This window comes from Stenella coeruleoalba (assembly GCF_951394435.1).
Source record: "Stenella coeruleoalba genome assembly, chromosome: 5".
Taxonomy (NCBI): Eukaryota; Metazoa; Chordata; class Mammalia; order Artiodactyla; family Delphinidae; genus Stenella; species Stenella coeruleoalba.
This window is the reverse complement of record NC_137150.1, coordinates 86,380,607-86,392,775: the sequence shown is the minus strand read 5'-3', so window position 1 is coordinate 86,392,775 and position 12,169 is coordinate 86,380,607. Positions and strand designations below refer to the sequence as shown.

The 12,169-nt window shown below is 38.2% G+C and overlaps 1 protein-coding gene across 11 annotated transcripts in view; it reads left to right on the top strand.

Annotated features, from left to right (window-relative positions):
- Positions 1-12,169, top strand: part of PHLDB2 (pleckstrin homology like domain family B member 2) — a 130,107-nt gene that overhangs the window by 82,028 nt on the left and 35,910 nt on the right. For 8 of the 11 annotated variants that reach the window (XM_079921618.1, XM_079921611.1, XM_079921617.1 and 5 more), the window contains one exon: positions 6,261-6,389. The exons of the other annotated variants lie outside the window; for them this stretch is intronic. In XM_079921618.1, coding sequence (XP_079777744.1) covers positions 6,261-6,389 — 129 coding nt within the window. The remainder of the gene's footprint in view (positions 1-6,260; positions 6,390-12,169) is intronic. 11 annotated transcript variants of the gene reach the window in all.

Genomic DNA, 12,169 nt, shown 5'->3' with positions numbered 1-12,169 from the left:
TCCTCAGCAAAGTGTTAATGCCTCTTGAGTGCAGAGTCTTTGCCAAGTCACAGGCAGTGTTCAGAAGGGATCCAGCCCTTCCCGTGCCTCTTTCTTACATTTCAAAGTTAGCTCCCTGGTTAGAGGAAGTGGAAATATATCATGGGATTTGGGGATTAAATCAACAGGGTTCCAGATTAGTGTGATTTTTTTCTGGTGGTTGTTTGATTATGTAAATCCTTAGTGTTCTGATTTTCCAATGTTTTCTACACTAAACATCCATCAACTGTGCAATTAAAAAGTCAAAGCCAACGGTAAAAAAAAGCCTAGGAAAGTAACATAAAAATGTGCCTCGGGCTTCCCTAGTGGCACGGTGGTTGAGAATCCATCTGCCGATGCAGGGGGCACGGGTTCGTGCCCCGGTCCGGGAGGATCCCACGTGCCGTGGAGCGGCTGGGCCCGTGAGCCATGGCCGCGGAGCCTGCGCGTCCGGAGCCTGTGCTCCGCACCGGGAGAGGCCACAATGGTGAGAGGCCCGCGTGCCGCAAAAAAAAAAAGTGCCTCTTTAGAGGCAGGCAGAGAATGGGTTTTCAGCAATAACCGTCTGGGGACACAGGTCCGTAATCTTTCCTCTGCAATTCTGAAAAGTTTTGTAGAGGAAAAAAACTTTTCATAAGGTTGGCACCAAAACTTAGTTGGTTTCAAAACCTGACTTGGACTGATCTTCACACTCAATATGAATATTCGTAAGTAGCTGCAGACACAGAAACATGTTTGATTACAGGGTTTTGCCCCAGACCTCAGTGGAAATGCCATACAGTATATGCTATATGAACAGTGTTACCTCTATCAAATGCAGAATATTCTGAAATCCAGAACACATCTGGCCTTAAGAATTTCAGATAAGTGATTTGGGGTCTAAAACAATTGCCTAATGTTGAACCTCTGAGGATGCCTGCCTCTCGAACCACCCCACAGGGCTCAGGAACTGGAAGGAAGGGGACTCTCAGGGTGTACGGAGAGGACTTTGGATGGGCTACCCTTAAAAATGATGGCTTAGGTACTGTGAATTTTAACATATCACTGCATCAATTCCAAACTTGACCCAGTGTTTCAATAAACATGGCCTGAGTACCTAGTGCGTGCTGCAGTCTATGCTGAACAGTTTGGAAATTACAAAGATGAATCTTAATTTTTAAGAAAATCTTTATCAAGCTAATAAGGCTGCCAAATTAGGAAAAAATGTATAGGATGCTTGGTTAAATTTAAATTTAAAATAAAGAGAATAATTTTTTGGTATAATTATGTCCCATACATTATTTAAGACATACTTACATTTAAAAATTCATTTGTTGTTCATCTTAAATTCACGTTTAACTGTGTATCCTCTATTTTATCTGGCAACCCTATAAACTAATGAAGTAGGCATCTTTTCAGGGTAACCTTGAACCATCTGCTTACCAAATATTAGTTAAATGTGGTAAAATTATTTTTTACAGGTATTCAGAAATTTTTCGTGTAGTATTGGAATTCAGATAGAGCCAGCAAGTTAAATTTCAGTTCGTTCCTTCGAGACTACAACTTAAAGAAAATTTATTATTATATTACTCAGCCATAGAAAGAAACAAAATTGAGCTATTTGTAATGAGGTGGATAGACCTAGAGTCTGTCATACAGAGTGAAGTAAGTCAGAAAGAGAAAGACAAATACCGTATGCTAACGCATATATATGGAATTTAAGGGAAAAAATGTCATGAAGAGCCTAGGGGTAAGACAGAAATAAAGACACAGACCTACTAGAGAACGGACTTGGGGATATGGGGAGGGGGAAGGGTGAGCTGTGACAGGGCGAGAGAGAGGCATGGACATATATATACACTACCAAACATAGGGTAGATAGCTGGTGGGAAGCAGCCGCATTGCACAGGGAGATCAGCTCGGTGCTTTGAGACCGCCTGGAGGGGTGGGATAGGGAGGGTGGGAGGGAGGGAGACGCAAGAGGGAAGAGATATGGGAACATATGTATATGTATAACTGATTCACTTTGTTATAAAGCAGAAACTAACACACCATTGTAAAGCAATTATACCCCAATAAAGATGTTAAAAAAATTATATAGACTTCATAAGATGAATAAAGGCGCATTCTTCAAAAAAAAAAAGGGAAAATTTATTATTGTCTTTTAACCACGGATCTGGCAAAATCAGTGGTCCTGAGAAAGCCTTAGATTATTAAGTTTATTCAAGATTATTGGCAATTCTTGTGTACATGTTCAAATTATTTAGGGTAAATTTATAACCACTCCTGATCATTTGTATGATTAGAAGCAAGTCGTTCTGCCTCTGAAAGTGAAATGAATCATTCCTCTCTGAAAGCATATTGGATATTGGAATCTCACAGTTCTTTTTTTCTTTTGGTTTACTTGAGGCATTTAATCTAAAAGTAAAAATTTTACATTTGGGGTGTTACCTGTAAGAGAGGACTTTTATACTATGAAGGAAAGGTGCTAAGGCCAAATGTCTTCAAGTTTCGGTAGATTCTGTATTAATGTCCTATGTCTTCATTACAAAAATCAAATTGTAATTAATTTTGCCTTTGCCTCTCCCATTATTCTGGGTGGCTAAATCAGTGATTCTGATTGCATATGAGAACACCTGGGGAGATTTTTAAAAAGCTTGTTCCCTAGCCTTATACCCCCTAGATTTCTAAGTGGAGGCCTGGGAAATAGTATATTTAAAAGCTCACCCAGCTTATTCTAATGTGGTCAGGGCTAAGAACCACTTCATGAGGACGGTGATCAAGTTACCTCGTTTCTCTGTCTCTATTCCCCTTATAAATATTTATTCATTGAGTGAATGAACAACTCACCATGGAAGTAGATGTAGGCCCAATTTTATATACTGCTGTTTACTTTCATTTGCTGGTGAAAAATTTACCTTTGGCGTTATATACACTTTAGGAACATCAGTCTTTTCTTTTCTTTTTTGACCACGCTGCATAGTTTGCGGGATCTTAGTTCCCCGACCAGGGATTGAACCCTCCTCAGCAGTGAAAGTGTGGAGTCCTAACCACTGGACCGCCAGGGAATTCCCAGAAACCTCAGTCTTAAATATGCAAAATAGACAGAATCTTACAATGAACTTGTGACCCAACTGGATTTTTGCTGGCCCATCAAGAGAGGACAAGTCAATTCGAGAATGATGGAGGTGTCTGTGTTTCTAGGGAAGTCACGTTCTGGTCTTTGTTTTATAAATACACCCTTTACATCTGGACCTTCCTGGAGTGTTCCGATTCCTTATAATCTTATTCTTTCCACAAAGTTAAATTTGTTAAATATATTAAAAATGCATTTTCATTCATTTATTTCCTGAAACCAAATTTATGAATCCTAAGAAAAAAATGTTGTGCTGTCTCCCAATTTGATGTTTGGAAAATATTGCTATGCCTATAGTAGTTAGAATAGGTGACTTTAATTTAAATCTGGGGGGAAGAGAATAACACCCAGTGTTCATATCTTACATGTAAAAAGCTAGAATCCCTGAACCCTGGAACGTCATCTAATTTGTCCAACTATTTTACCTTCGCTGTAGAAGGTGATATTTTCAGCTCTAATTAGCTGCTTGCCTAGAGCTAATTTTTCTTTGAAAACTTCCTGGACAGTAAATAGAAGAGAGGTATATTAATTTCTTTCTGGCTCAGAGGTGGTCTACTTTTGGCTCTTGTAGGAGTGATATCACGTCTGTGGCCCCATGTGGTATATGGCCGGGCCCATCTGCCACTAGTCCCTCTTTCATCCTTCCCCTCACTTCCTTTGCCCTAGCTTCGGCCCCACTGAGCTGTCACTCTGAGACCCAGGTAGTGGTCACAGAATTACGGATAAACCACAGAGAAGCTGCAGAAGGTCCCGATGGTGTCTGCTTGCATAATGGTTCTAACTGCCCCCTTGTATGGAATTGCAAAACGTTTTGAGCACCTCAGAAGGAAGGCACTATGTAAACGTAAGGTACTTTTTATTAGTTGTCTATTTGTGCTTATTATTAGCAATTTAAAAATTGAGAGCATCAGAGGAATAGTTTGGTTATTTCTTCGGAGTTGAGACCTGTGTTTTAGGCCAGTGCCTTTCCATATTATTAAATATCGTACCAGTGTTTTCTATAAAATATTATTTTAAATTTTAAGGCTTTGCATCTTTGCTATTTGATTGGAATGAATAGTTTTCTTATTTATTTAACTTTCTGTTTGAAACTAGAATGGCCGCAAATTCTGGTGATACAACACCTAGAAATAGAACTCTTTGTGGACAAAATTCTTTTGCTGTGTAATAGGGCAACCTTAGATCTGCACGCAAGGGAAATAACACATTTTCTTAGCCAAAGACAACAGGTGTTCTGTATTGTTGGTTTTATTAAGGGAAAAAAATTATTAATTCTGAAGCTAAAGACTAAATCTAACTGGCACTAATATATTCAATTTTACTGTGAGGTAACACTTGAGAATCCTTTATTCTGTGAATGATGCCATCACTTTTTCTCACTCCTACACAGCAGCTGTGCACAGTGAGCACACTTCACAGTAAGACTGGGGAAACTTTCTTTCTTTCCTTTTTTTTTTTTTTTGTTCGGCCACATAGCTTGTGGGATCCTAATTCCCTGACCAGGGATTAAACCTGGGCCTTTGGCAGTGAAATCGCCAAGCTGTAACCGCTGGACCACCAGGGAATTCCCTTTTAGGAAACTTTTGTTACCGTCTGCTAAATTCTAAGATGTAGAATCATTTTTAGGTTGATATATGGAGTAGGATTCTCAGTTTTCTCACTTCTAGATGTAATCATTTTGAGAAAAAAAAAGTGCTTCTAAATCAAAATATACATTTCTAAAATGCCCTTGACATTTTAAAATGTAAGCCAAAAGTGGAGATTCAAGTGTACTTGTGTAAGTATTGATGTCATATAGTTCTAGACTTAAACTCGAACATCTTTTATAAAGAATCTATGTATATGTTTACATAGGAAATCATGACCATTTGGATGAAGAAATGAGAGTAGTATAAATTTATAGGGCTACTTCAAATCTTCATCCTTTAAAAAATTTTTTCTGTGATATGCTTAGAAGCCAGTTTTATTTCTACCAAATCAATAGTGAACATAAGAAAGTCAGGTGATGGTAAATATTTTGCTTATTGAAGGGGTCAAAGGGTGGTGGTGCTTCCATTCCACTAAAGTGCTTTAGTTTAGGTTGAGAGTGTTACACAAGGAGAGAATTAGGTCTGAAATTTACTTCAAGGGTTCAGAGTATTGTAAAGGGAACATAAGATGGGAAAACTGGCACTAAACGCATTGAAGTTTTGTTTCTCGGTTTAAGAGGTGTCCTTGGAAGACCGTGTGATACTGTATTATAGTATTTGCCTGTTATACCTTGGAGAATGTCCAGGGTCACTTTGGAGTGTGTGACTTGGGAGGGATTTAGTGTTATCGTCTCCTTTCTTCCATTCTCTGACCCTTTCTTTTTTTCCATGGTCCATGTTTCAGTTATTTTTTATGTCAGTCATTGTAGGAAAGTCCTTATCTCCAGAGTAAATGTCACACCTTTGGTGCATCTGAGCTGTCTAATATGCCTTCCTCTTGCTGCTTTGTCAGTCTTGCATTTTTACTAGCTCTCTCAGTGTCTGAATTAGGCGCTCTCCCGGGCAGCAGATTTTCTAATTGCTTAAGCTCTGAAGTTTGCCAAAGAGCTAGAACTGTTCCACATGACCAGGGTATCAACTTGTGCACCTAATGTGCCTCTAACCTGAGAACAAAATTTCAATAATTGCCAAGGCTTCCTTAACACATGTCTTCAGCAAACTGGACTCTGACAGTGCTTCAGGTAAACGCCCGCCATCCTTTGTCTGGTTCGCTGCCGAGTGACTCTTTGCAGGGCTATCTTAGGAATTCAGTTGGCATTTCTTTTGTTCTTTGTTGACCATGGACCAATATGACGGTGGCTTCCCCTGCTTTTGTAACGTGGTGGCAGGAAGGAAGGGAGGAAGGAAGGACAGGGGTCGTTGCCAATACCCGATGGAGTGGACTGGGTTTGGAGAATGTAGAAACGGGGCCCCTTGTCCTTACTTCCGCTTATACCCCCTTATCCTAGCCACTAACAAGATATGTTTCTACATTCATAGGATGTCTGGAGTTTGCGTGTGCTTGCTTGTTTGTGTTATCCTTGGGGAATGTTCACTAACGACTGCTTGGGGTGTGAAGGTAATCGCTATTCTTCTATTTTCTGATTTCTGAACTTCAGGAGAAGGTAAAGCTTGATGCTGAAAGGGAAAAACTAGAGAGGCTTCAGGAGCTTTACTCCGAGCAGAAGACCCAGCTGGACAATTGTCCTGAGTCCATGAGGGAACAGTTGCAACAACAACTGAAGAGGGTCAGTAGCAAACAGGAATGTGCTAGTTGTTTTCTGTTTTTTTGTTTTTTTCAATTAAGTTCCACTTACCTATGACTTCCTCCTTCACGTAGCATAAATTTGCATAAATTCTGGTCATTAGATACGTTTTAAATAGAAATATGCATGCTGACCATATATATTCCATGCTAATCAGTTGAAAAATTCCTTGTTGGAATCCTTTGCCTCATTAATAATGCGAAAACATTTCCCAAGTCCTTTTTTGTAACAAAAGAGAGCTATTACTGACATGTAACCAACAAGACTGTAGCGTTTAAATCGGCTGATGTCTTTCCCTGCATCCTGTTCTCTGCTGCATCTTGAGTCCTGTTTGCCCTCGAATGTTTCTTTTTTTCCTCCTCTTGATTTTATACTCCTGTCCACAAATTTTTCCATTCTCTGATTTGCTCCCCACCACCACTCATCATTTTGTTTTTCTTTTCCTTTCTTCTTCTTAGTGACCTTGAACTCATTAGCATGATCACAACAATCAAACAAGACCCAAGATGCAGGGCATTCAACATTTTCTCACACAAGCTTCATATTTTTTAAAACTTCGTGAAGCATAGATCTTCTAGTTGAACTTTATCAGGTTATTCTTCGATCCCTAATGTTGGCAGTGTTGAAACGACCTCGATACTTATCTTCCTAGGTGGAAAGTTTTGCAGACACTAGCAAGGCCGCTTGATATTTCATAGCCACTTGACAGCTGTATTATTTGCTCTAAACAGCAGCCCAAATAGACTGTGACTCTGGAGAGGCAGTCGTTAACAGTCTTGGACCTCTAAAGGAGCCTAATAGTAATTAGTCCTAAGTCAATAGCAACTTATGCTTCCACATGAGTAGGAAAGAAGACTAGTTTTATTCATATTGCTATGTCTGTACCTTCTTGGGCAACTGGGAAAAAGTCAGTTAAGATAGCACACCCCTGAAAATGTTTAAGATGACCTTGAATACAAATATGTTTGATATCTCTGAGTATCACTAGGTTATGAAAAATTACAGTTGAAACTTTTCAGTGTATTGTACAGGTTAAATGAAGAGTACCCAGTACAGACAGGTGACACTACAGTGTAACGGTTCTAATATTTTTAATTTTTTACAATGTTGGATCAAAAAAAGTTTCAAAAATGTTTCTTCCCCTTTACTCATTTTATTGTGTACAGCTTAATTTGCTATAAGAAGATAAAACTTCCTGCCCCTCAGTGTCCCAAGGCTCTGAAAGTCTTAAGATAAAAAATGATTGGAAAAAGAATAGTATTTGTAAAATTATTTTAGCTTGTAATTTTTTTGTGTTTATGCCAGTTCACAAAAGAGATTGGGAAACTGGTTTTTTTATATTTGTTTACTGTTTTTCAACTTGCCTTATTGCTGAAGATTTTACATAGTCACCATAATGCTTTATGTAGTCAGAAGCATGGTTATGTATTTTGTTCTTCCCTTCCTTTAGTTATCCAGTTATTGTTTGTATTCTTCATAAATATTGCTTCAAATAAAAATTGATATATTCTATTAATAACCTGGAGTCAGCATGATATGAATAATTACTTATTTTGTAATTAAGTAGTTACAAATTACTTAATTTGTTTAATCTGTTAGATTCTATAGGATAACTCATAAATTTGTATATGTTCCAAGAACTTTGACTACAAACGAGGAAAGGAAATGATACAGACAGCCTATTCCATTAACTGAAGGCAAAGACTCCTTCCTCTTCCTTTCCAAGCAGAGTGCAAAATTCTTATCATAAAACCCCTTTCCTTAGGAGAGAAAACTGGTTCGTGCTAGCTTCTGTTCACCTGATACTAAGAGAACTACTAATTCTGTTTTCCAGGGAAGGATGATGACCAAAATAACTCTTCACCAGTCCTTTGGCTTAATCAGTAAAAAGTTCACTTATTTCATGAGAAGTCCATTCATACTGGAACTTCCTGTCTTATCACAACTCATTTCCCTTCAGACTTCGAACACTTCAGAATAGCACTTCATTACAAAGCTTTCCCCAAGGCATTTAAGCTAGATTCGATAAAGTTGATTTTATTACAAGTAACTTCATTAGGCAGCAAGTCAGACAAAATAGAAAATAAATGAATAGGAAGAAAATCATCTTCTTAAACTGTAGAATGATTCTGTGCATGCAGCACTATGGATTTATGACTGGGCTTCTGACCCCTAAATCATTGCTTTAAAGCAGAATACAGTTTTCATCCGATGTTGATTGCATGGCCCATGGTTTAATGTAGTTGATAACGGGCTCACCAATCGAATTGTTCCCTGGGATACAAATAGTGTGAGAAAAAAACCCTGAAGAAAATTGAGCCTTGCATCTGCTGGAGAGGACTGGCTAGGATAGTATTGTGGTGTTTTGGTATTTACTCAGCTGAATGGTTGATTTCGGTCTCTTGATCTTTAAACAATTCTGTTCAGTGATATCTACAATTAGCCTTTTATTTTTCTCACTAGCTCTACAATGAGTTTATCCTTTAACCTTGGACAAGTCATTCAACCTCTGTGGGCCTCAATATCCTCCTGTATAAAATGAGAAGATCGTACTACATGATTTCCATTGTCTTTTTCCAAATTCCAAAAGTATGCAAAGAAGTGTTTGACTGTAGCACATAAGATGGAGAAATAGTAACAAACCCTAAGCTCCATTTAAATTTGCTTTCAAAATTGACCTTGAGCTGTCATAAGATTATTCCTGTAATCTCTCCTGGCCATTCCACGTCTAGTCTCTTCTTTCTGTTCCTCTACTAGGCAAAGAAAACATAAAGTTGTACATGTAAACTTCTGCCATATACATTCTCAAAAGTTATTGGAAGGAAGAAAGGAATTCCGTTGAATTTTCTTTAGCACAGCTGTCTTATTTCCTTTCACGCCTGGCCTTTGAACTTGCCAGCCAGTAGAGATTTGTCATGTTCTTTTAGTGGAGAAGTTTAGTTAAAATTTTCACTCAACTGGTCATACACTTGACTTTGAGCTTCCTGTATATATTATTCTGTGCTCAATTAAACTACTCCTGCCCCCAAATTCCATCTCTTGAATTCTTATTCTTATCTAAAATCTTGTAAAAGTTTTTCCCCTCCCAAGTTGTTTTTCTTTCACAGTGTAAGTTTATATACACACGTTTTAATGGTTTAGATAACTTGATCAGATGACTACACCAGAGGAATCTGAGTGCTGAGCTAAGCTTTAATTTTCAACTTTCCTGCCTAGTGTGCTATTATTTTCATGTAGTGGTTTAAATATTTACTACAAATAAATTAATGGCTCTGTGACCTTCATGTGGTTAAAATAGCATATGTTGCACATTAACCAGATGTGGAGTAAGCCACTGACTAGCATAGTGTATATATTGTGAGCCATATGCCCACTTTGAATGAAGATTCTTTATAAACTAAAAAAAAAAAAAGCCTATTCAAATTTTTATCTCAATAAGCTTTAGCTGCAAACCAAGTTTAATTGAAAAACCTTAAAAACTTGAGTATGGAGGCCTGTATGAATAAACATATCACTGATGTTTTAAGACTACAGATATTTTGTTTCAAGACATAACACTAGTGTTATGTCTCAGTTCCTTTAGCAGTGGCTAGATTTGGTCCACATCCATTAATTCCTGTAGAAGTTATAAGCATGAAATGTCTGATAAACTTGAAATGTCACCCAGTTACTTGAAACCAAGACCACTTTACATTTGGCCAGTTAAAATATAAAGGAGCCTTAAGAAATGCTGAATATGTTTTTCAAATTGTTTTTCCTGTTCTTAGGCTTTGAGAATACACTGTCTGTGTTGACATAATAATCTTGTTGCCATAGTGTTGGTTGTAATTTCATGGTAGCACATAGTCCTTCTGTGAATCATCCCCAGAATAAACTCATTCCAGAAGATAGAAAAATATTCCATTTGATTAGAAGACTTATATATAAGTTTATCACTTATATAAAAACCAGGGGAAGGGGTGGTGTGTTTAAATACTGATATAGATCTAACTTATCATATGTTTATTTATCCAATTCTTTTTAATGTGTCGATTGAAAAACATGCCCTGGCACTTTTACCCATGTAGTGCTATGAGCCATGTAGCCTAGCTGCCTTTTTCTTTTATGGTCATTAATTGTTTATAAATCATATTTTTAAAAAAATCTTCTATACATCCCACATTCACAGTTCTGTCAAAGGCTCCCAAAATAAGGGTTTTTTTTTGTGTGTGTGTGTGGTTTTGTTTCTTTGTTTTTTAAGTAGATGGGAGAACAATTCATACAACATGCAGCAGTCTCTGCTGAGATACAGATTCACTCCTGTCTTCAGACATCTCAGAGGTTGGAGAATGCCTCTTCTAGACTATCTGACTTCTGTGATTTCTGTTTGTTCTTAAATGTCCTGAAGATTATTCCTAGAATAATCTTAACCTTTCAGTTAACCTTTCGAGTGCTTAACCTTTCGAGTCATTCTTTGTGCTTGATGAAGGCTTTGGCTCCTACTGTTTCTAATAAAAAGGTTTGTAAACAATTTTAAGGGATTCACAGAAGCCCAGTTTAAGAACTCCAATCTTCAAATGTTTTTGCTGACTTCTCCCTTCATTAAAATTATTTGAGGGCTTCCCTGGTGGCGCAGTGGTTGAGAGTCCACCTGCCAATGCAGGGGACACGGGTTCGTGCCCCTGTCCGGGAAGATCCCACATGCCGCGGAGCGGCTGGGCCCGTGAGCCATGGCCGCTCAGCCTGCGTGTCCGGAGCCTGTGCTCCACAATGGGAGAGGCCACAACAGTGAGAGGCCCGCGTACCGCAAAAAAAAAAAAAAAAAAATTATTTGAGCATGCATGCCTACATATACATACATATAGGTTACATTATATTATAAATGTATATATTATATGTATTGCATACATGCTCAAAATATATATATTCTTTTAAAATAATGTACATATACTACTCTACTTGAAAGTACATTAGAGAACATTTATTGAGAATTTGTAAAAGAAGAGGAAAAACTAAAAAAAATATAAAGAAGCTCTAATATTCCTTCCTCACATCCCAGTGCCTTGTGTGGTATGCCATTTGAGGTACATATATTCCTCTTAGAGACCTCTGATCTGTTATGTATGCCAACTTTTTTTTTTTTTTTTTTTTGCGGTACGCGGGCTTCTCACTGTTGTGGCCTCTCCCGTTGCGGAGCACAGGCTCCGGACACACAGGCTCAGCGGCCATGGCTCACGGGCCCAGCCGCTCCACGGCATGTGGGATCTTCCCGGACCGGGGCACGAACCTGTGTCCCCTGCATCGGCAGGCGGACTCTCAACCACTGCGCCACCAGGGAAGCCCATGTATGCCAACTTTTGAATTTTTTTTTTATAGTCAACAACTTGGGAATATTGAATTTAATCTTTATACTAAAGTCTCATTTCATTTGAAAATTTGTGGAAAACAGGAATTTTTCTCAAGAGATTATGTCACACCTTTGGTCTGCAGATAATGTTTAGGTTATTTATTGAATTCTTTTTATATTTCATGATCCATTTTAAAGCCACCTGGTAGATTTAAAGCAAGAATTCCTACAACCACAGAGCAGTCTAAAACCAGTGGTGAAATAGATGCTGCCCTCCCACCCCTACCCCAGTCCCTTTCAATTTCATCGTAAAGTCACTGCTCTGGGGTTTAACTCCAGAGGGAGGATTATCATGTTCTAACCCTGGTCAGTGTTGTAAGTGGAAAGACATTTTGGTCTTTTTGCTTTTAATAATTTTTTCTTCCCATTAAGAACG